Below are 25424 nucleotides of genomic sequence, written 5' to 3'. Positions count from 1 at the left end.
TTAATGACTATAGAGCTAGGGGCAACAAGACGGAAAATAAAACCCACCAAATCACAGGATGCACACACACCCTCGGTAAAGACATGGACAGTTTAGCATTTGCAATACAATGCCTCTAGCTCGGCAGACATCCTTGTTTGTTCTGGAGGGGGGTAGAATTTGAGTTCCTGGCTTGCTGGAGAGAGGGAGGGAGGGAGGGAGGGAGGGAGGGAAGAAGGAGGAAGGTGAGGTGTAGGAGAATGACTACCCCTTTTATATAATTTTGAGCTGCATGGGAAATCAGAGGTCAAAGTGGTTCCAATGGCTTCTAGCAGAGGGAATTACAGGGCTAAGGGACAATTAGGCTCCAAAGGGAGATCCTAGATGTGGGTAGACCCAATGCGAATTTGGTAAATCATTAAACTTTTTGCCACAACCTTTGTTCCACCACTGGGAACACCATCACAGTCCCAGTTTTTCCAGTTCAGAAATATTTCTATAGTTTTTAGTCAGCTGGTAGTAAAAAGACTACTGGACAGAACCGAGGCAGACAAAGGTCTAGTCCTGCAATTCTCAACCTGTGGGTCCCCCCCACCCCCCCCCCCCCGTAACCCCTGCAGGGGTTGCATATCAAATATCCTGCCTATTAGATATTTACATAACTATTCATAACAGTAGCAAAATTACAGTTATGAAGTTGCAATGAAATGAATCACTGTTCTAGTCTAACCTCTGTGCTCACTTGCCAATTCAACCTCCATCAAGACTCCTACTCAATACATTAAGTTTAAGCCACAGAAAAAAGGTGGTTTTTCTTTCAATAGTCTTTTTTTAAAAAAAGCACCTTTAACGCTGTATGATTGTGAACTGTAGCGGGGAGAAAATGAAAAATGCATTTTTCTTCCCTAAAAAAAGTCTGTAAGCCAATCTACACACATCCCAAAAGTTTAAACCACAGGACACCCTGGTAACTACCAAATCTAACTGATTCAACTCCCTAAGGACTCTACCTTTTGCCTAGGCTCAATTCTGGTACTAGCCAGGACAAGAACACACCCCCAGGGCTATTTCATTCTATTGGCTGGCAGGCAGTTCTGTAGTCTACACCCTTTAGATTTAATGTCAGGTGGCCCTGTTTGTCAGAGACCTTACTCTGCTCGATATTTTACATTTTCCGAGGGGAGGAAAGAGGCACAACACAAAAAGCCATCAGTGTAAAATTATCATAATTTAGAAGATTAGAAAGCTGCGCTGGTTAATCAAACTTTCAAGATTCCAACTCCAGAAAGAAAATAATTTTTCTCTGTTCTTGTATCATCGGCTGCTGGCGTTAAGGGTTCACGGTCTATGACATGACAGGCACCGAGGCTAAAGAAAAGCTGTAGTGTCCTCAGTTAAGTCAGCATCAACACAAGCAGAGGCTTGGGGTGAAGACTTGCCCAGTAAAAAGGCTGGCATATTACGTGGTAGTTTTAGGACGGAAAAAAAAATCAGTATCCTCTAAGGCTGCCACACCCGAGGCGGGGGAGCCCGAAGAGGGGCACGGCCTGCAGAACTGGGCTGGGCCGAGTAGCGGCCCGGGCTACGGGAGTCTGGAGGGGAGGGAGGACGGAAAGGGGCCGGAGGGCGCTCACCTCCCTTGCAGGGCGTGCGGTGCTGGCTGTGCTGGGCCCGGTAGCCTTCGATGACCTCCCAGGAGCCGTCGTCGCGCCGGATGGGGAAGGAGAGGCTCAACACATGGTTGCAGGGCTTGATGATCCTCAGGATGCCGCGCACCCGGTTCCGCTTCTGCTCCTCGCTCTCCCGGGTCTTCAGGTCTTCCACCAGCTTGTCCTCTACGATGCTGGCGCCGCGGTCGAAGAAGCCCTCCACCATCTTGAAGAAGTTGGGGTCGTCTTCGCGGTCGGCGGCCGCTTCGCTGTAGTGGCGCCGGGCGACCGGCGTGAGCCCGGGTTGCGGGGCGGCGGAGGGCTGTCCGCGGGCCCAGCCCAGCAGCGCGGCTGAGTCTGCAGCCGCAGAGCCCAGGGCGGCGGGCCCGGCGCGGGACAGCAGCAGCGCTTCGCCCAGACGGCGGTACATGGCGGCGGCGGGCTGAGGCGAGTGCGGCGGGAGCTGTAAAGACCGGAGCTCGCAGGCCTGGACCGCGGGGAGGAAGGGCTGGGCGCGAGCTGCCCTTTTAAGCCGCGGCTTCCTGCTTGTTTGGCTGTCCCCTCCCCTGCGCCGCTTGTCGCCCCACCGGGAGGACGGACTTCGGCGGCCGCGCGCCGCCCAGGGCGCTGGGCCTCGCCTCCGCCGCGGCCTTGCCCGGCCTCCAGGCGGCGGCGCGTGCGGCTGCGGCGGCGGGGGGCGCGCCCTTGCAGATGGGCTTGGTGCGCATGCTCGCGGGCGGGGGCGGGGCTAGCGTGGACGCGCGCGGCCCGCGGCCCGGAGGCCTGGGCTCCTGAGAGCGGTCGGACGCGGACGCAGCCCGGAAGGTCGGTCCCGTGTGCACGCGCGGCGGCCTGGGAGGTGGAAGCCGACTGCAGGGAGGCCTCGCTGGCTGGCCAGCAGCCCCGGCCGCATGAGTCACCAGGCCCCTCCTTTCCGCCTTGGGCCCGAACGGTGTGCGGATCCGCTGCGCTGCGGGCTGGAGAGTGACGCCGCGCCGAAGCCCTTCGAAGAGGCGCGGGGCAAATCCCGATTCATCCCGAATCCGACTGTTGAGGAACCGGGAAAGCAAGAAGCCTCAGGACTGGCGGGAGGCCCTGACCCCACTGGCCTTTACTTTGCACAAGGTTTTAATTTGTTGTAGGCAGCTTCAGCGATTTTGAGGTAAAACAGTTATGCAAAGCATTGTTGACTCTTTCGCGTGCCACTTTATTTTATTTTGAAAAGTCAGGGTCCCTGTAGCCGAGGCTTGCCCAGAACTCATGGGACCTTGCCTGCTTCTGCTCCCCCAGCCCACTCCCGAGTGCTAGGATTACAGGCTTGAGTCAGCACACCCGCACATAGTTGTAACTCCACCATTGACTGAGTGTGTGCCCCTCTTTTGGAATCATGTCCTAAAGTAAACTAGAAATATAATGTCTCAGTACATATATTTAATTTCTGCGACTCACGTTATGGATCAGGCTGGCCTTGAACAACTCAGAGATCGGTCTGCCCTTGTCTGAGTGCTTAGATTAAAGGAATGTGACATCGTGTGTGTGTGTGTGTGTGTGTGTGTGTGTGTGTGTGTGTATTCTCACACACACACACACATACATATTATATATATATGTGTGTGTGTATATATATATTACACATATTATTTAAATGGTCTAGAATCTGATTACTAAATTATAATTTTCACAATGGTAGCTAGGCTTGAGTGCTACACTCCGGGAACCCCAGAATCTGAGAGGTGGGGGCAGGAGGATAGAGTTTGGTTCCAGCCTGGGCTATATGAGATACTCATTTTTCTCAAACAAAGCTACAAGAAAATCCAGTTGAAAACACACACACACACACACACACACACACTAACATCCTTTAAGTCAAGCTACCTATCACGTGCCACATTACTAGTAAAATCACCCCAGAGTGCCTTGGCGATTTTGTAAACCCTTGGACTTTGTGACACTATTCATCTCTTACATGACTTTATTCATCTACTCAGCATGGAAGAGAAATTCTTAGTTCTTAAAATGTTTTGTACACGTGAAGTGACAGCCTAGACCAGTTGAGTTGCATTCATTTACCTCAGCGAACTCTAAAGCAATATTGAGCTTTCCTTCCCAGTGTGGCTTATATCTTACCTTATTTGCTGAGTGCTAACCGTTAACTGTATTTATTATATATTAATATTAATTACATCAATGTAAACAGTGGTTGATATAAAAAATATAGTTATATACATAATAATAAACAATAAATGATAACCATTATATTTGTATTGTGTTTTTTTTAGCAAAAAAGATTCTCCGGCCTGCAGCATGATTTTGGCTTGATGTGAAAAGATTAAGGTACCGAATTTCCTTTCCACTTGATAATATTATCACTCTATGATTTTATATTACACAAAACAAAACATCCTACCTAGAACTTAGTTTCAAAAGAATAAGACTCCCAAATCCCGAGGTTTAAGCATTAGCCTGACTAGTGTCTGGGAGCACATGGAAGCATTTCTTTTGATATATTGTTGCTGTTTTGAAGCAAGAGTCTCACATTATAGCCAGGCATGTCTGTAGCTCACTGTGTAGCTCAGTGGGATTGCCTGTTAAACTACCATATCAATTTTCTTTACTGATAGTCATAGCCTTAAAAAATGTTTAATAGCTGGGCGTGGTGGCGCACGCCTTTCATCCCAGCACTTGGGAGGCAGAGGCAGGCAGATTTCTGAGTTCGAGGCCAGCCTGGTCTACAAAGTGAGTTCCAGGACAGCCAGGGCTACACAGAGAAACCCTGTCTCGAAAAAAACAAACAAACAAACAAAAAACAACAAAAAAAAGTTTAATAATACTTTTTCTATGGTTTAGTTACCTGAATTGAAGACATTTTTCGAAGGGAGAAGAAATACAACTGTAGAAATGATTTTTTTTTTTAAATTCATATCTCTTGTGTGTTAGTATGTTACAAATAGATAAGGTCTATGGTGCTGTCTCTCAGCACAGGAGGAATCAGGCTGAAGCAGGAGGATTGCTATGAATTTAGGCCACAACATTCATGTCACATAATGAACTCAATAGCCAGAAGGACACTGTCTTAAGGGGAGGAAGGGAGGAAGCAAACAAACTTAGAACTCTGAGAACCTGAGAATGTAGTCTCCTATTAAAACATTTTAGTAATGTTTTAACATTACATGCAAGTTACACAAAATCTAAAGAGTATATATTGGTAGGTTTTAAAAATTAGAGTGAGCAGGTATGTTAGCACATGCCCGTGCTCTTTGGCAGAGTCAGGGTGATCTCTGATTGGAGAGGAGCCTGGGTTATATAGTGAGGAACCCTCCCCCAACTCTCTCACATCCCCCAAGAGAAAGAGTGAACTTCTCCAGGCCCACCTCTTTAACCCCTGTTTAGAACACAGATGGAGTTTTCCTTTCTTCCTGAAGGAGGTACTGTGACTCCTTACTTACAAGGACAGCCTGAGGCTTGGGGGCACATTGCTGATGTTCCCCTATTTAATAAATGGGCAAAGAGTCAGACTTCATATCTGACTCCAAAATTCTGTTATCTTTGCTTATCCAAAAAGCATATATTTGCTCTACTTAGTTTTACATATGACTGCTGTGTAAAGTAGACAAATAATATCCAAATTACAATTTAATTATTCATAGTAATTTCCATTTCAAAAGGAGACCAAAATTTAACTTGAAAGGAATTTTAGTCTTTGATGGCATTCAACAAAGACCGATTGGTTTTCTGCCTTTGAGGTTGATACAACTTTTCCTTGCTATTTTACAATCTTGCTCTGTTCTTGATTCGTAGTGTTTTTTTGTACTTTCAAGTAGTTGAAAAAAGATTTTAGAAGAGAGCTGGAATTTATACATATCATATAAATGTCTGAGCAAAAATCATTGGATGAATTATTTAGTTTGAAGGGCTGTATACGTTTTCTATTCTGTACATTTTATTTAAATGTAATCAGTATATGATCTTTAGAGGTTATCTTCTTTCACTGAACATGTTTTAAAAGTATATTCATTGATGTAGCACGTGTCACTCTCCACTTTACTGCCTGGTTGTACTTCTCTCTTTCATGATCTATTACTGAGCTATACCCACAATGTCACTCTTCCCCCACCCTTCAAGACAAGGTTTCTCTGTGTAGCTCTGCTGCCCTGGAATTAGCTCTGTAGACCAGGCTGGTGTTGAATTCACCTGCCTCTGTCTCTGGAGCCCTGGGATTAAAGGCGTGTGCCACCATCACCTGGCTATCAAATTGTTTCCCACAGTGATTGAACTATTTTAATACCTGTTGTCCTTATAAATGGGTTCCCATTTCTCCTCACCAGTGTGCCTCTATCTTTTTGATTATAGCATCTAGTGGGTGTTAAGTGGAATCACTTGCCTATCCTTGAAGTCTGATGATGTTAGCTTGTTGCTGTTGGCTTCTTATTGTACATTGCTTTAGGGATGTGTCTTTAGATCCTTTGCTCATTTTTAAAGTTTGCTTATATGTCTTTTATACTTGTCATGTCGTGTCGCCCTGGCTGCCCTATAATTCACTTTGTAGACCAGTCTTGCCTTGAACATAAGGAGCTCTACCTGTCTCTGCCTCCTGAGTGCTGAAATCAAAATTATACACCCTCATGCCTGGCTCACTCACCCTTTCTTGTCTTGTTTTATACCTTAGGTTTAGCCATTAACTTACATAGCCCAATCGTAGGCAGTCTTGCCTTTTCAGTACTGAGTTTACAGGCATAGGCCTTGATCCCTGGAATGTCCTTTTATTTATTTATTTTTTGAGGCAGGGTCTCATGTAGCGTAGTCTGGCCACAAATCTCTCTGTAGCTGAGGATGGCCTTGTACTCTTGATCTCTGGCAACCGTTGGTATTACAGGCATCTACCACCTCACTTCGTTCCCTTTCACTAATGAACTGTGAGAATTCTTTTGGTACTCTGACTTTTAAGTTTTTTGTTAGATATGTGTTTGCAAGTCTTTCCTTCCTTTCTAAGTGTTATCTTGTGTATATAATATGATATATATACTTATATGTCTTAACTTATTGTGTAGAAAATAAAACTGACTAAACGTGTTTATATCATTTTATTTATCCATGTGGCCATTCTTTTAATTAAAACTTTATTCTTGTATGTGGCAAGGTGTGCTGTTGCAGCACATGTGTGGAGGTCAGAGGACAGGTTTCCGGAGTAGGTTCTCTTTCTGGAACTGAGGATCTATTCAGACCATTAGACTTGGCAACAAGTGTCTTGACCTACTGAGTCACCTCTCTGGCCCTCATTCATTTTATATCAGCACCACACTTTTTGATTATTCTAGCTTTTTCATTTGTTTAGAGCCAAGGTCTCATGTAGCCCAGGTTGGCCTCAAACTTGCTGTGTGACTGAGACTGGTCTGCCCTTACCTTCCAAGTGCTTGATTTACAGGTGTCTCCCTCCCTCCCACTCTCCCTCCCTTCCTCCTTCCCTCCCTCCCTTCCTGTCTTCTTTCTTCCCTCTCTCTTTCCCTCCCCCTCTCTCTATCCCTTCCTCCCTTTCTTTCTTGATCTCTCTCTCTTTTCCTTTCTCCTTTCATTATAGCTTTGTTTTATATTCCAACCTTGTTCTTTTTTTGTGATTGGTTCTATGCCACTTGAATTTCCATATAAATTTTAAGATCTTGCTGATCTTTGTAACGAATTCAGAATTTTGATGATTATGTTGAATCTATAAATCAATTTGGGGACAGTTCTCAAAACTTATAAGAGAATGGAACCCAGAAATTCTGTACAGTTATAGAACTGGTGAGCATATTTCAAACCGCGAGCTCTTTAATATCATGAGAAGAACTGAAAATCATAAAGACTACGGTAATATGTTTTACATTTATAGATTTGTACACATCTGACTTAAGTGTTTTTGTAGAATTACCTTTTAAGGCATCAGTCTATGATTCCAAAATATGTGTAGTAAACTAATAAAAATAAGATCTGATCTTTGAGTTTCTGTGTGTGTGTGTGTGTGTGTGTGTGTCTGTGTAGGGATGAACCAGAACATGATGTCTTTGTCTTAGCTTCCCAAGTGCTAAGATTGCAGTCTGCACCACCATTCCTAGTTTGCACTTCTTTAGGCAAATCTATTGCTAAGTAGTTTGCTTTACTATGTTGTAAGATATGGTTTCATCGTGTAGTGCAGGCTGACCTTGAGTTTGATCTGTAGCATAGTCTAACCTCCAGCCAGAGATCCATTTGTTTCTGTCTCCCAAGTATTGGGATTACAGGCATGTGCCACCACACTTAGCTTCTTTTATTCTTTTGAATGTTTTTGAGACAGGGTCTCTAGTGGCTTATGCTGACCTCAAATTAGCCTTGACTTGAGATTCTCCTGCTGCTGGGTTTTATAGGCATTTGGTCTCCAAATGCTGGGTTTTATAGGCATGTGCCACCACACCCAGCAAGATTTGCTTTTATAGGGGATCAGTTAGTAAATAGAGCTGAGACAAACAATGTTAACACATGCCTGTCATTTTATCACTTAGGAATCGGAGGCAGGAGACTTGTCAGTTTGAGTTATCCTGTAAGCCCTTGAGTGCCATGATTTTTAGCTTTGTGTACTTATTAGGTGAAAGAGCTGGAGAGAGGCTCAGAGGTTAAGAGCACGTGCTGCTCTTGCACATGACTTGGGATTGGTTCCCAGCACCCACATGGTAGCCCACAAACATCTGTAGTACAGTTCCTAGGGATCCAGTGCCAGTTTGGCCTCTACAGGTGGCCTTCACATGGTGCTGAGTAACTCATGTGGGCACACACACACACACTCACACACACAAACACACATACACACACTCACACACACTCACTCAAACACACTCACACAAACACTCACACACACACACTTATTTAAAAAGAAACATGCCAGGTGGTGGAGGTAGCACATTCCTTTGCCCCCAGTACTCTCAAGGCAGAGCAGGCAGATCTCTGAGTTTGAGGCCAGTCTAGTCTTCAGAGAGGAAGTTCCAAGACAGCCAGACTACACAGAGGAACTCTATCTTGAAAAAAAAAATCTTTAAAAATGCTAGGTCACAATAAATAAACATAATAAAAATAGTTTGAGGCTGCTTCTCTCCCCAGCAGGGGCAGCCACCCTTCTGTGTTTTTCCAATAAATCTGTTGTGTGAGATCTGTGGTGTGCCTTTGTGGTATTCCTTGACTCCTGACTGCCTGGATACCTTTCCCCTCAGAGCTATAACACTTACAACTGGGTTTCTCATCACTGAGTTCTGGAGTGAGCAGGTGGGGTGCTACAAGGTAGCACAGCGTGGCAGCATGGCCAGTGCTGCTGGCTCACACCCACAGGAAATGTAGAAAAGGGAGAACGTGGACTCCTTCAGTAAGAACGGTTCACGTCCTGGGATCAGGAGACAAACTGACGGCTGTGAGCCCAAGCCTCTGGGCAGTGACGTCAGGAACAGGGATGGGACCATCCTGGATAGGAACCTAGCTCTGCCCCGGGAGAGACAGCTGCAGCACCTGAGGAGGAGTTTGCATTATTTAAGTTGGGGGGTGGGGTGGGGGAGACGGCAGGAGAGCCTGGATGGGGAAGGAAACAGCTGTTAGCAGAGGGCGATAAACAGGATGCTGTGAAAGCTGAGAAAACAGGAAAAAGAATTGTAAAAAAATGTAGGTCAATTTAATATTGTGTTGACATTTGAATAGTAATAAAGCGGAGTTGAAAGGTAGGGCCTATATTCTAGATCTGGAAAAAGTGAGACTTACGGTAGAAACAGAATTTTACTTGGAGTCATACAGTGTAATTGCACTTGCTCCCTAGGAGCAGTTGGAGTTTCCAAAGGCAGGAGAGATCCAGCTCAGCGGCCCTGATGTGCTGAGCCAGTAAGTAAGCGGGCTCTGACTTCAGAACTGGATCGCAGAGGGAAGGGATACTTGCTAGTGGGTTAGTTAGGCTGCTTTTGCATATCCAAATAAAAATGGCTTAAGCTCAAGCCATAAACTAAGATATCTGCTGCCTATCAAGCCTAGAGACAGCTTTCTCATGGTAAGTACAAAAGGTCAGCGATAAGGTCAGATACCACAGTACTCTCCTCCCTGTTTTATATTCAGATAGATAGCTAGTGATGTTTTTCCTACTGGTTATAAGATGGCTGTCCTAGTTCCAGGGGTCACATGCAGGCGCAGCTGAGTACTAAGACCCAACAGCAATTCCTACCTCTTTTTAGTATAGATAATCCTTTCCAAAGGCTGCCATTCCTCTTCAGTAATCTTAGGCTAGGTCTAAATTGCACTTCTATGCCTTGGCTGCAGGGAAGGCCAAGAGGTCACTCCCCAAGCACTAATTACTTTCAATCAACTTTTCTAGTTTGCTTTATCTTTCTGTGATAAAAATCACGATAAAAGACACTTTGAGTGGAAAGGCTTTATTTGGCTTACTATCCTGATCAACGTCCATCTGTCCGTCCGGCAAAGAGGGAAACCCAGGCCGACACTTCAGCAGAACCCGTGGATGAAGTTACTCACTGTCTTGCTTTTTGTGGTTTGCTCAGTTTTTCTTTTCTTTTTTGTTTTGGAATTTTGAGACAGGGTCTCTCTGTGGCCCTGGCCATCCTGGAACTTGCTATGTACACCAGGCTGGCCTGAAACTCCCAGAGGTTTACCTACCTTTGTCTCCAGAGTGCTGGGGTTAAAGGCAAGTGCCACCATGCTTGGCCAGCTTGTCTTCTTATGCAGGTTCAGGAGTGGCACTGGCCACAGTGGGCTGGACACTCCAAAGTCAGTCATTAATCAAAAAAATGCCTCACAGACTAGCCTCGCAGACCAGCGTGGTCGAAGAGCATCTTCTCTCCATTGAGCTTCCCTCTTCCCACATAACCTCAGCTTGTGTCAAGTTGACCAAAAACTAGCCAGCATAACAACCAACAGTACTTACCACGTTTGCCACAGAAAAGAACTACCTTCCCCTTTGCTTTTTCATCATCGTGATCATGTAGTTCCCTAGACAACTTTGAATGGAGGAATACTTCTGGAGTATGATATGAGAATTATGATGCTTGTGTTTTGATGTTTTCAATACTAAAATCTGAAAAATCTAGTTCTCTTTGATATCTATATAATGGTGATCATTTTAAGATCATGCATCCAGTTTTTGAATAACAGCTTAAAAACAACTTTGTGGTCCGGTATTTACTGTGTTATTGGATAGGAGGACAGAACAGAAACCCATCCTCAGCTTGTGGGGGTTATAATCAAAATCAAGTGCTGAAATGATCTTGACAGATTTTCTGATAACGTTGCTCTCAGTGACTTGCTACCAGTGTAGGACACAGGCACATAGTTTAACACATTGAGAGCACTAACCTGGCCTTTATGTTGTTAGGCGTTTCTGCCTTTGTGCAAGGCAGAAATGATAGACTCTTTAGATTCTCTATTTCAGTGGTACTTTAGCACAAGCATAGTTTAGGATAATACTACTTTAAAGATACATAAAGAAGCCCAGCAGTGTTGAACATCTTTAGTCCCAGCACTTGGGAGGCAGAGGCAGGCAGATTTCTGAATTCGAGGCCAGGACAACCAGGGCTACACAGAGAAACCCTGTCTCAAAAACAAAAACAAAAACTTCGCTATTTTACATTAATTTGTCTTTATACCATAGTTGATTGTCACTGATCCACAGAATCAGTGTGCAGAGATTTTGCAATAAGAACATTGTCAGGAAGAGAAATTGTTTTTCCTGGCCTTAGCATGTAGCACAGTGCTAACATGCTTGTCTAGCATTGGTAAGACCCTGGGTTTGATCTCCAGCACCTCAAAATCAATACATTCTTTTTTTTTTTTTTTAAAGATTTATTTATTTAATGTATGTGAGTACACTGTAGCTGTCTTCAGACACACCAGAAGAGGGCGTCAGATCTCATTACAGATGGTTGTGAGCCACCATGTGGTTGCTGGGAATTGAACTCAGGACCTCTGGAAGAGCAGTCAGTGCTCTTAACCGCTGAGCCATCTCTCCAGCCCAATCAATACATTCTTTACTTCAAGCATGACACATCACAAGTGATGTTGCCAGATGTCGTGTTCACCCATAATCCTAGCACTGGGGAAACAGGCAGAACTGCTGTGACTTCAAGGCCAGCCTGGGCTACGTGGCAAGACCCTGTCTCAAAAACCCCAACTAAAACCGAGTCAGGCAAAGCTAGTGAGTGCTGTGATCCAGTTTGTATTTTTAAAGATCTCTCTATCTGTTCCATGGAGACTGGACTGAAGAGACCAGGTGACCCTGGTACTGTCATAGGTTGTTCCACAGTGACAGCACAGTTGAAAGATTGGATATGAAAGGTGGAGGAAAGAATGTGTGCCTCTCTAAGTTCCGGCTTCCATAATACTATCACTTTGAAGATAAATAGTAACATATAGGACATTTTGAAGTTGAGGTACTTGCTAAGGCAACGAAATGAAGTTGCTAAATGGGAGTACTATCAATAAAGGAGTTTGCAACAGATCTGGATCACAGCTATAAATGTAAAAGATATTTAAAAGAATGACAAGAAAACTTAGGGGTCAAGTATAGAAACCAGGTAGTTCCCAGTGTAGTCATGAAAGATCCCATATGTGCAAGTTTGGACGGTGGATTATTTCAGTTCTGTCAGGATTCACTGGGGACTATAGAATGGCTTAGGGGGAGTGCCTCTGTGCCAGATGACAGGAATTCAGTCCTGAGCACCTGTGTCCTCAGGAGGGTCATAACTCCAGCTCCAGGGGATCTAGGCACCCTCTTCCTTCCCTCTTGCCTGTGCATGGGAGCGTGCGTGGGTGCCTGTGTGTGTGCGTGAGCGCCTGGGTGCACTTGTATAAAAGAAAAGAATGTACTGGAGACTTTGGAGATGCTGTACAGGAGGTATATATACATAAGGAGTAGGACGGGGAAGTTGGTACCCAAGGGGTCTTGGAAGGACCATTTTGGAGAGCATGAAGCCACATAGGAGCTAAAGAAGCAAGTCTGACTTAGGAAATTGAAACAGCAAAAAAAAAATTCCCATCCATCAAGGTCCTTTCTCAGATACTAAATAGATTCTGGAAGTCTAACTTATAGATGTAAATTTTGTTATCACCAGGACTAGGTAATATAAATAAGGTTAGAACAAACAAAAGGTCCTGGGAGTATCTGAACCCAAAGGTTGACTAGAAAGAAATGATCTGAGATAGTAATGGAAGAGAGGAAATTATTATTGAAGAACCTTCCAATGTTGGTTCTAAGTTGCTGTCTGGGTGTGTGTGTGTGTGTGTGTGTGTGTGTGTGTGTGTGTGGTGGGACTGAACCTAGGGCCTTGGGCATATTAGGCAAATACTCCACTGCTGAGCTACATCTTCAGCCTTTTTAATGAACCTTTTCCCAGTCAAGTTTAAGATGACAGCAGCTGAGTAGCTGAGATTATAGAAAGGGCAGGCTTAGTGTGTCTAAAACATTGAGGAGGAAGGAGAGTTTTGAGAAGGCTTTGGAGACAACATGAGGCAAGTGGAATGAGACTGTCTAGGAGAATTGGGACAGTGCGTTTCCCCAAGTTCTGGTGTGTTTAGTTATGTGAGTGTGCTTTATCTGAGAAGGCAAGTGAAACAGTTCAGCTGTCTTGGTATAAATTCTATGCTAGTGTGACACTAGGATAATGTGGTGAGAAGAGTAAGTACAGAGTACATTTTTAAAGTGATGAGCTTTGAAATGAGGCTGACAGAGAATAAATAAAGCCAGAAGATCCCGTGCGTTGTAACTCAAGAGTTGGAAGTACAGTTGCTGTTGTGACAGATCTGGCAGGATTTCTGAAATAGAAGCAAAGTGAAGGTTCTTAGAATCGAGATGAGCCGACTGTAAAGCTGGGTTGTTAAAGGACTTGGCGGCAGAGCCAGGGAGCGAGGAGACTCTGAACCAGATTGCAAAGTCTTTCGCAAATAGAGTGAGCAGGTCAGTAGGTAATAGAAACACATTTCAGGGTCGGAGCAGATGACACAAGCCTCCCTCCGGAAAGGGTTTCTTGTTTGAGGGTAACAAACAGGTGGTGAACATTTAATGCTTTCTGTGGGCTGCATATTTGAATGGGAGAGTGGTTTGTGCTTAGACTTAGTTCTGACAAAATCTGCCATGTCAGTGAATGAAGTTAGTTCACAATCAGAATACTTGTTTATAGTTGAACAGTGGAAAGGGCTGTCAGGAGGTATAGCTTGGGAGGCTGTGTATAAGGGAAGAGGAGAGGGAATGTGTAGAACAGGGACTACACAGGTCCACAACAGGAAAGGGAATTAATTGTTGGGAATTTGTTTTTGGAGAATTGCAAATATGACGAAAAAATACCATCTTAGATGTCAACATGTCAGTTCGTTTAGTGGAAACTGTGTTTAGGCTGACAGATGGAGATGCTGGGCTTTGTGGAACTATATACATGCCAGTGTCCCCAGCTCTGCTTGCTAATGCCTAGCCGCCTTTGCCTTTTGCTTAGTGTGCCATAAAGCTCCCTACCGTAAAGCTGTTTTATTCTTGGCAAAGCTCAGCTCTGAGTGTTGAGGAAGCTTACATGGAAGCAGTTGGTGCTCTTTTGGTTTTTTGACTTCAGAGATCTCATCTCTGAGACGTGAGGACAGACATAACTCTCAGTAAGAGTGAAACAGTGAGTCTTTGGGGCTCATTAAGCAAAGCCTGACATCCCATGAAGAAGGGCTATAAAGAAACGGAGTCCCTCTGCAACCCTATAGGTGCAACAACATTATGAACTAACCAGTACCCCGGAGCTCGTGTCTCTAGCTGCATATGTATCAGAAGATGGCCTAGTCGGCCATCAGTGGAAAGAGAAGCCCATTGGTCGTGCAAACTTTATATGCCTCAGTACAGGGGAACGCCAGGGCCAAGAAGTGGGAGTGGGTGGGTGGGGGAGCGTGTGGGGGACTTTTGGGATAGCATTGGAAATGTAAATGAAATAAATACCTAATAAAAAAATTAAAAAAAAAAAAAAAGAAACGGAGGCCCAGTAGGAATAAATAGCTGGGACTGTCACACTTCATGATCTGCTTTTTTATTTTTGTCTGTGCGTATATATGTGTGTGTGGTAATGTGCAAGCTAGGTGTGCCTTTGGAGGTTAGAAGGTGATAGTTGGGAGGGAGTCCTTCTCTCCTTCCTGGTGGGATCCAGGCATTGAAGTCTGGTTGTGCCATTTGAATTCGGAATGCTTTCACCCGCTGAGCTCTCTATCCCTCCTCCTCCTGCCTTCCAGCTTCCTTTTTAGAGACTGGTCTCAAGTAACTCAGGCTGCCCTTCAGCTTACAGTGTAAACAGAGGCTGACCTTGAAGTTCTGAACTTCCTGCCTCTCCTTCCCAGTGCAGGGTACAGGCACATGTTTCTTAGTGTGGTGTTGAGGGTGGGACCCAGGGCTTCCAGCATGCTAAGCAAGAACTAAATAGTTGCTTTAAATATAATATATTCTGATTATATTCTTTCTCTCTCACCCTCCTTTTTAGATATTTTAGTGATGGCATTTTTATATTTTTTTAAGAGTTCTTTTTGTTGTTGTGCTTTTTCTTTTTCTTTCTTAAAAAAAAAGAGGGAGAGACAATCTCACTCTAGCTATTCTAGAACTTTTCGTTTTTGTTTTTATAATAAATGTCCACTTATCTGAATAGTGCACCACCAACAATAATCCCACCAGCATCCATCCTGATGAACTGGAATTTACAGGAAATACTTAGAGGGCTGCTGGTGACTCACCAGCAGCTAGCTGCTTCACTGAAGAGCCCTCACCCACCGGGAGAGGTGGGGTGGGGTGGAGTGTGCCTCATTGGAAGGAGCATCGCTGGAGCTCCCAGGAAGACTCTCTCCAGCAATAGCTCTTGTCTGTGTTATCTTGAGGAGGAATCTTATGAATATTGTACATTTTAGGTATTTCCTCAGAGTGTGAATTGTCTACTTCCTGATTCGAATCTATAAGTTTCTTTACTTCCTGATTTTTTTTTTTTTTTTTTAAATCTTGAGACAGGGTTTTATTAATGTAGCTCTGGCTGACCTGGAACTAGCTATGTAGACCAGACTGGCCTCGAACTCAGAGTTTTGAGTTTTTTGTTTTGTTTTTTTGTTTTTTGTTTTTTGGGTTTTTTTGTGGTTTTGTTGTTGTTTCTGCTCCCAAGTGCTGCTATTAAAGGCATGCACCACTACTTACTGATTTTTAAGAGCTCTTTCCAGTGATGAAGTGTTTCAGTTTGCTGCATGATAGCACCCAGGGGTGCCTGTAGTCCCTAGCTCTGCTGTTAGCCTTCTAAGTGCTTGTTTATTTATTTATTTTAAAACACATTAGCTAGTTTTCTTGAAGGTTGTCCTATGAAAAAAGATTCCATTATCAAATTAGTTTGGGAAATCGGATACATATTCCAGTACCCCACCTCTACCACCTTAGCAATTCACAGTGAATATCAGTGTCTTCCAGGTTGATAAAGATGCTGGGAAATGGTATTACAAATCATCTTATCAAGGCCTTTTAAAAAGGGGGTTCTTCCTAGTTCTACTGCAAGCTAGTTCCTATACTCTCGAGGTCAAGCCGAGCCGGAACTGAAACCCAGGGTAACTGGATGTTCACTATCAAGCCCAGTTTCCTGTTCACAGTGAGCAAACAGCTTTAATATTAAATCCCCTGTTTTCTCAAAGTTGTTTGGATGTAGGCATGGTTATTTTTCAAAACTTACTCAAAAGTCAGTCGTCCCTGAATGGGTCCCAGGAATGTTGCCTGAGTCAATCTACAGTAGTGATTGCAGTCTTTTAAATAACGATGTTTTGGGGTAGAACTTGGTTTTTAAGTTAGCATTCAAAGTAATGAGTTTCATCGTGGCATCTTCATACATTGTATCATTAGACTTTAGAATTGGCTTTTCCCACTGGGTTTTTCTATTTGTGGTGTTAAATGCTGTATTTACTTGTTACTTTTTCTAATTGTACCTATTTTGTGTTCTTATTCACAATGACTTTCCTCCTAAGTTGTGGTAGGTCTTTGTTTTTGAGACAGGGTGTATTCCAGGCAGGCCTGGAACTCTCTCTGAATGATGGAGTGACCTTAGTGGTCTGATTTTCCTGCTTTCACTCGGTAGTTAGTTACCTGCTAGCTGCCATGCCCACTTTATGTGGTCTTGGGGACTGAGTTCAGAGACCTGTGTACCTACGCAAGCAGTCTCCACTACATCCTTAGTGCCTGCTTTTTGGGTGTGGTTTTTTTTTTTTTTTTTTTTTTTTTTTGAGACAAGATCTTGCTATGTAGGCTAGGCTAGCCTCAAACTCAAATCTTACCATAACCTTACAGATGTTTTGATCACGGGTGTGGACCACATTAGCACTTTTCAAGATTTTTTTAATACTAAAACACAAAGATTACCGGGCATGGTGGTGGACGCCTTTAATCCCAGCACTCAGGGGGCAAAGGCAGGCCGATTTCTGAGTTTGAGGCCAGCCTGGTCTACAGAGTGAGTTCCAGGACAGCCAGGGCTACACAGAGAAACCCTATCTTGAAAAACAAACAAAACAAAACAAAACAAAACAAAACAAAAACCCCAAAACCCCCTAAAAAACCAAAGGTTTATTTTTATTTTATGTGTATGAGTGCTTGCCTGCCTGCCTGCATACAAGTGTAGTATAGTGAACTGGAGTTACACTACGTGGGTGCTGGGAAGGTGCTGGGAAGCAAGCCTGGGTCCTGTGCAAGATTAGTAAGTACTTTATCTGCTGATCCATCTTTCTAGTCCCTAAAAGCATTTTAATCCAAATTGCTGTTTCTCTTTCCCTTTCTGTTCTAAGATTATTTCAGTCATAAACTTTTCGTGTTGGGGGTCCTTGAGATGGTCTACCTCATCTTCTTTATTATTTTTCTTTAATTTTATGGCAGGTTAAGGAAATGATACCCATTTAGTAATTTGCATCGGAGTTTGAAGCTTTTTCTAGTAGTTCTGTAATCTTAGAAGAGTTACTTCATTCTCACAACTTACTTCTTTGTCTAAAATAATATCGTGTAAAGTAACCATATGAATCAAGTAAGAGGCCAGCAGGATGGCTTAGCAAGGAAGGACTGTGCTGCTAAGCCTGGAGACGTGGGTGATCCCCGGGACCTATATGGTGGAGGGAGCTATGACTCTCAAAGTTGTCCTCTCATATCCACATATGTACTTTAGGGCACATACACACCTGAGGACCTGTGTGCACACACACAAAATGTAGTTAAAACAGACCAGAAAGATGGCTCAGTGGATAAAGGTGCTTGCTTACCACCAAGCATAACAACCTGGCTTTGATCCCTGGGACCCAGATGATGAGAGTGGGGAGCTGCCTCCTGCATACTGTCCTATTCTTGTATCCACTCCTCCAACCCCTCTCCAAAAATAAGTAAGAGAAAAGGTTGAACAGGAAGCAGCAGAGCTGGGTGGGCAGTGGTGGCGCACGCCTTTAGTCCCAGCACTTGGGAGGCAGAGGCAGGTAGATTTCTGAGTTCGAGGCCAGCCTGGTCTACAGAGTGAGTTCCAGAACAGTCAGGGCTACACAGAAAACACAGAAACCCTGTCTCGAAAAAAACCAAAACCAACCAACCAAACACACACACACAAAAGCAGCAGAGAGGCTGCTGGAATTCAGGGGTTGTTTTAAAAGTTTTCTTAGGCCAGTTATGTTAGCACAAGCCTTTAATCCCAGTACTCAGGAGAAAGGCCTCTGTGAATTATTCAAGGCTTACCTAGTTTTACAATACTGAGTTCTGGACTAGCGAGATTATATAGAGAGACCCTGTCTCAAAGAGAGAACTGTTTTTAATGAAAAATAAAAAAGACTTAACTTAGGAAATCCATGTATTGTCCAGCTTGTTGAAGGTTCTCAGTCTCTCCCCTTGCCCTCAGGAAATGCTCTTCATTTTATTACATGAATGAGTCCTGAAACAGTTGGACGGTGCTAAGTAGTTGTAGATGTGAACTTTCTCAGTTTTATGCTGACATCTGCCATACTTCTCAAAGTAATGTTGTCATGGTAACTGCAGGTTGTATGGGAGTTGAAGCCAGTTTCCTTCCAGCTTTCCAGCTGACATAAAAGCAGAACCTACTGGGTAAGCACAGACCTACTTACTAGCTCACCTATTAGTGATGCTCTGTTAGCTGCTGGTCTTTTTGAAGTTTCACCGTTGCCGTTTATAACCTGATATGTCTTCAGAAGCTTTGCAGAATGCTACGGCTTAAATCATCCTCTAGAACATGTGAAATATCTTTCCTAAAGTGGACTTACCTGTTAGTATGTTCAAAGTCATGCATCTAAGATGATGCACCATGGTTTTTTTTTTTTTTTTTTTTTTTGCTTTTTTTTTCGAGACAGGGTTTCTCTGTGTAGCCCTGGCTGTCCTGGAACTCACTTTGTAGACCAGGCTGGCCTCGAACTCAGAGATCCACCTGCCTCTGCCTCCCAAGTGCTGGGATTAAGCGTGTGTGCCTCCACGCCCGGCACACCATGGGGTTCTTGTTTGCTGTTTGTGTGTTTATGGGAGTACTTTGCTAATGTAACCTGAGGATGGACATTGCATGAACATTGTATAGAACAAAGCTACTATAGTAAAAACCTACAGGAAGCTTAAATTGTTAAAAAAAAAAAAGTTCCCAGCTCTCAAAGAAGCCCTGCAAGAGTATTGCTAAATCTTACTTCTAATTCTCACTCTGCCCCTTGTCATTTCTATAAACAAACATTTCTATGATCCTGATAGCTTGACAGTTTAAGTTTAAGTTTCCTTATACATAAGAAAGGTACAACCACATTTACCCACTTTGTTCCAATAATTACTGTGTAGCCATGTAATCAGTAGAGAATATACACACATAGGAAGCATCCAGTACTTTGCATGTTTTGCACAAATAACCTGTTGCATTCATCAGGAATGTTCTTTTCAATCTCATTTTCTATTCATTTCCTAAACATTTAGAAGCTATATATTCAAGATAGAATATAAATGTTTAACAATTAGAATGAAAATTAAAATTTATTTAAAATTAATAATAATAAGTAATCTATTTTGGTCCACTCAAAGTGTTTTAGCGAAAAATGGTCTTATGTTTGACAGATATTGGTTTGAAACTTCCATTTGCAATGTTGGTGTCATGGCTGTAGGCAAATTATTCAAGCTATGTGTAAACTATTTGGATGAGTGGGTAAGAATGTGCAAGCATGAGGACCTGGGTTTGGATCCCAGCGCCCATGTGTACAGCTAGGCATGGCTGTGCTGGATATGCCTGCAGCCCAGCATGGGCTCTGTGTTTTAGCTAAGGCTGGCCATGAGTACATGCTGAGCTTTCTGGCATTTTGATGTGAAGTCCATTTATCAATTTTGGCCATATATTTTCATGTTAATAAATGCTTTTATAGTCTATGAATTTATATAAAGCAAATCATAAAGAAATAAAATAAATACATTTCAATAAAAGTATAGAATTTTAAAGCAGAAAAGGTGATCAAAACAAATAGTACTTTTGGAAGTTGAGTATGATGGCACATGTTTGTAATTTCTCAGTTGGGAGGCTGAGCAAGAGCCCATGACTTAACTGCCACCCTGGGCTACAGATGGACACTGGGCCAGTTAGCAAGCACTACACAGGAAGATCTTATCAAAATAACTCCCCTACTCTACAAGAAAAAAAAGTACAAATAAATGAAAACAAGAAAAAAAACAAAACAAAAAGATGGTCTTAGAGTTAGCCCAGGCTAGCCTAGGCTTCATAAGAGCCTTGTTTCCTTAGAGCACTGGCTACTAAATTGTGTAATTTAAATAGTAATCTTTAGTAATTTTTGGAATTCTTTTTTTTTTTTTTTAAGATTTATTTATTTATTGTTATATGTAAGTACACTGTAGCTGTTTTCAGACACACCAGAAAAGTGCATCAGATCTCATTACAGATGGTTGTGAGCCACCATGTGGTTGCTGGGATTTGAACTCAGGACCTTCAGGAGAGCAGTCAGTGTTCTTAACCACTGAGCCACTCTCTAGCCTTGGAGTTATTCTTATCTCTAAAATGTTTTTTTTTTGTTGTTGTTGTCATTGAATGACTTTATATCTTATAGTGCTTTCTACTTAGACAGGGTTTCTCTGTGTAGCCCTGGCTGTCCTGGAACTCACTCTGTAGACCAGGCTGGCCTTGAACTCAGAACTGCCTCCTTTTGCTTCTGGGATTAAGGCATGTGCCTCTACCTCCTGGCCTTTAAAAAATTTTAAAAAACATTTTATTGTGTGTGTGTGAGACAGTACATGTGTGGGAATCAGAGGACAACTTTGAGAACTGGGTTCCCTCTACTATGTGAGTTTTAGGGATTGGATGCTGACCACCAGGCTTACCAGCCAGCCCCTTACACACCGAGTCTCCTTGCCAGCTTTTGTGGGACAGGGGCATCACTTCTGTCTGTAGTATAGTTTGCAAGTGATAATCTTCTGTACTAACTGGAATTGTGCATAAATGCAGATAAGGAATTGACTCAAATAAAATATCGGTCATTGCTGTTTTTAATACAACATATTAGGAAAGGTAAAGGAAAGAAGTCAGGGAAATTTGAGGTTAAGTTCTATTTTATGAAATCTCAACAGAATGATTTATGCATACTTAGACATAGCAAGGATCTGACTGAAACGTGATTCCCATGGGGATTACCTAAGTACACTCTGAAGAAATTCTCGGTGTCCCAGCTCTGGTCTTGCTACTGAGATCAAGGACCGTGTTCATTCACATAGAAATAGCCATGCATTTCCCCAAAGAACTGCTTGGTTCTAGTAGAACTCTGAATTCTCATCCATTATTCATTAAACAACCATTTTAAGCTCCACATAGAGGGCAAGTACTATGCAGAACATTGTGTTTAAAACAATCCAAAGATAAATAAGACAATTATGATACAATTTGTAATCTTAAATTTGTGAACCTTTTTTTTTTCTTCTGTCTGTGGAGAACACAGAACATATAGTTGAAGGTTATCTAAATGGTTATGTTTATTCCTTTAATTTCCAGTAGTTCTTAGGAGGTACTTTATAGGGTTAATTGGTTTTTGTTTATTACCACAGCTTTAGCTCTATTTCGTCATTTCAAAAAATGTTTCTCAAGTTTTGTAGTGAACTGTAAGTTTCCTTGGAGAATACAATCTCTATATAAATTGGAGACTTTATTTGTAGTAGAATGGAACAGTGCTTGCTTCAGCATTACTGAGTTAATGTATAGTTGGTACAAAGTTTTCCCTTTCAATGACTAACTTGTTTAGTGAGAGTGAATGATTGATTATGGCAACTGAAAGTATAAAACGTGAGTGTTCTATTCTGAAGTATGGTAGGTATCTTTATAAGTAACTTTCAGTAATTTTTTTTTTTAAATCTTAGATATGAAACTTAGATGGTCACCCTTCTCTTTTGTTGTTATCTATTTTTTATTCTTTGCTTTTTTGGGACAGGGTCTGATGTATCCCAGCCTGGCCTCAAACTTGGCATATAGCCTAGGATAACCTTGCATTTCTGATCCTCTTGCCTCCTAAGTGTTGGCGTTATAGACAACTGCCACCATGCCTTGCATTTGATACCTCATAAAAATTTAAATCAGTCAATTTTTCTTTCCTTTTTCAAGACAGGGTCTCTCTATGTAGCTCTGGCTGTCCTGGAACTTGCTCTATAGACCAGACTGTCCCTGAACTCAGAGATCTGCTTACATCTGCCTCCTGAGTGCTAGGATTTAAGGCATGCGCTACTACCTCCCAGCTTGATGCTTTTTAAAGGGAGGGATACATGAACAGGGCTTTGAATCTTTGAATATACTAGATAATTGTTACTATAATAATTGAATATTTTGATATGGAAACAATGCTAGTTGTTTAAAAACACAGTAAGTTACTTTATTAATTTATTTATTAACTTTATTAATGATATTTATATTCAACATCTCAGTAAGTGTTATAGGTACATTAGCTTTTAAAAATGATCCCTAGATTTTACTTAAAATATTTATTTTAGTTTTATGTGCATGAGTGTTTTGTCTGCAGGTACGCAAGTATACGTGTGTATTCAGTACCTCTAAGGGCCAGAAGCAGGTAGTGGATCCCTTGGAACTAGAGTCACTGACTGTTGTGAGAGTCACCATGTGCTGGGGACTGGACCCAGGTCCAGTGCAAAAGCCATTGATCTAGCCCCATTCATGCTTTGTAAACATTTCACAAAAGGGATTCTATTATTATACCCACTTTACAGACTAGAGGGCTCAAGAGACTGAAACCCAAGGTTTCTCTTGGTGGCATTTTCTTAACAAGAGTTTTAGCATCATGAAAATACTGTTTCCTATTTTTCTCCTTTCTCCTTCAAACTCAAGTGTTTTATTATTTTATATCTTGCAGGGCAGTTTTGTTAGATATAGTTTCCAGAGGTCAGGTTTAGTTCCCCAGTTGGGTTTTATGTCTTTATGACTCTGGCAAAGACTTGGGTACTACATTCCACCCTTTTTATCTTTGTCTTCTTTCAAAGCTGTGCAGTTTAATGAGTCAAGTAACGGTCAGGGTAATTTTCAACCCTGTATCACTTTTTCATTCAACCCAAGAAACTTTATATCAATTGTTTACATTATCTATTTTTTGTTTTGTTTTTTAGACATGTTTTAAAGATATGGTCTTGCTGTATGTAGCTTAGGCTAGCCCTGAACTCTCTATGTAGCTAATCTCGGCCTCAGACTTACTTTATCACTCAAACTGGCCTTGAACTGATCTTCTGCCATCGCTTCTGCTTGCTGGAATTGCAGGTTTAAGTCTCCGTGCCTAAGTTGTTATGTTTCTTTTAAAAGTCTAATTAACTTGTATTTTGGCTTCTTATTAATCAGAGAGAAATATTTTAAGATTATATCTTTGAAATCTTAAGTTATTATATCTTTTTCTTAACATTGCAATTCTGAATTTTATTTAGTTTCTTAGTTCCTTCTGCAGTCCTCTTTTTTTTTTCTTTTCTTTGAGACAGGGTTTCTCTGTAGAGCCCTGGCTGTCCTGGAACTCACTCTGTAGACCAGGCTGGCCTTGAACACAGAAATCCGCCTGCCTCTGCCTCCCGAGTGCTGGGATCAAAGGCGTGCGCCACCACGCCCGGCTTGCAGTCCTCTTTATTAAAGCTAAATATCAGTTTCTGCCGCATGATTGTTAGCAGCATTTTGTTTTGTTCCTAGAAACCACTAGGATCATTTTAAAAACAAGGAATGCTAATTATGAATAATATCCTCCTTCATTTCCACTGAGCACTGATTTTATCATTATGGAGAGTGTGGACAGTGTCTGCTCAGAATGGGAGCTGATAGCAGGACACGAGGAAGTAGTAAAAGTAGACGTGATAATGTATCATGCTGCTCAGAGAAAGTGATGAGCATTGTGCCATCTCTCTTTTGTTTTCAGTTTTCTAAACTCCTGGTCCCATAAAAATATCTCTTCTTTTATATAATTGCCTCCAAAACAAACTAAAGCAATCTGTAAGTAATCATATTTGCTCAAAACCACTTTGCTAAATCAGAGAATATAGTGACTGATGAGAAAAATAAAATTCCTGTCCCATGGGACCTAATCTTTAGTGAAGGACATAGGTAAAGAACAGAGGCTCAGATGAAGAGGAGGGCTGTAGAAGAAGAAAGAAGTAATATGGTATGGGGGTGAGGGGCACTGGAGTCTAGTTAGACTTTAGATGGAGTTGGACAGTAATGTGCTGAGGTAGTGAGCCGGATACTCTTGCTGACTTTTCAGATGGACAAAGTTATAATGTCCACTGTATAGCCCAAGCTGACTTGGAACTCTGGAACTTAATCTGTAGTCCAAGGTGGCACTTCTTTTTCAGTCTCCTGAGATTAGAAGTATAAGCTACCATAATACTGCTATTCTTTCCCTGAAAAATATTAGATGCTAAATAAGAATAAAATCCCTTCACAGGGAATGTAGCCAAGTTGGTAGAATGCTTGCCCGACACACTCAAAGCTTTGGGTTTGATCTCTAGTGCCTCATTACGAAGTACTGTGTAATGTGGCTACAGTTCTAGGACTCCTGTTGCATGAAGGTAGGAAGATCAGAAGTTCATCATCCTTGGTTATAGAAGGAGGTGGGGGTCAGCCTGGGTTAGAGGTTCTGTCTCAAACATAAATAAATCAATAAATTTCCATAACAGAATAGAGGACATGTAGGCCCCTAAGTGAACTACATGTCAGGTGATGTAAAAGGTTAGAGTTTCTAGACATCACTACTTTTACATCAGAGCTGGCAAAGATCTGTCTTAGGGTTTCTATTGCTGCAACCAAACACCATGACTAAAAGCAAGTTGGGGAGGGAAGGGTTTATTTGGCTTACACTTCCATATCAATATTCATCATTAAAGAAAATCAGGACAGGAACTCAAACAGGGCAAGAATCTGGAGGCACAAGCTTATGTAGAGGCCATAGAGGGGCGCTGCTTACTGGCTTGCTCAGCTTGCTTCCTTATAGAACCCAGGATCCCTTGCCCAGTGATGGAACCACCCACAATGGGTTGGGCCCTCCCTCATCAATCACTAAGAAAATGCCTTACAGCTGGATCTTATGGACATTGTCTCGTTCGAGGTTCCCTCCTTTCAGATAACTAGTTTGTGTGTCAAGCTGACCTAAGACTAGTCATCATAGATCCTATTAGAGGCAACTGAACCTTTCCAGAGGGTAGAGTAGCCACCCTCAAAAGGCAGGGACACTGAGGGAGACCAGTGACATTCTAGGCTTTCAGTTCTGGAAGGCCAAAGCCCTCTACTCCATACTCTGGCA

At 42.5% G+C, this 25424-nt stretch overlaps 2 protein-coding genes across 4 annotated transcripts in view; one reads left to right on the top strand and one right to left on the bottom strand.

The window, feature by feature from the left end:
• The window catches only part of Glud1 (glutamate dehydrogenase 1), a 32984-nt gene extending 30782 nt beyond the window's left edge, over positions 1-2202 (bottom strand). Inside the window, exon 1 of the mRNA XM_021182449.3 lies at positions 1614-2202. Coding sequence (XP_021038108.1) covers positions 1614-2058 — 445 coding nt within the window. The 5' untranslated portion in view covers positions 2059-2202. The remainder of the gene's footprint in view (positions 1-1613) is intronic.
• Positions 2203-2354: 152 nt separating this feature from the next.
• The window catches only part of Shld2 (shieldin complex subunit 2), a 74730-nt gene continuing 51660 nt past the window's right edge, over positions 2355-25424 (top strand). For all 3 annotated transcript variants that reach the window (XM_029468998.2, XM_085828545.1, XM_029468995.2), the window contains exons 1-2: positions 2355-2790; positions 3908-3962. The gene's annotated coding sequence lies outside the window, so the exon portion shown is untranslated. The remainder of the gene's footprint in view (positions 2791-3907; positions 3963-25424) is intronic.

The sequence above is a fragment of the Mus caroli genome, unplaced genomic scaffold, assembly GCF_978045245.1.
Source record: "Mus caroli unplaced genomic scaffold, Mus_caroli_1 scaffold_12, whole genome shotgun sequence".
NCBI lineage: Eukaryota > Metazoa > Chordata > Mammalia > Rodentia > Muridae > Mus > Mus caroli.
This window is presented reverse-complemented; position numbering and strand designations above follow the sequence as displayed.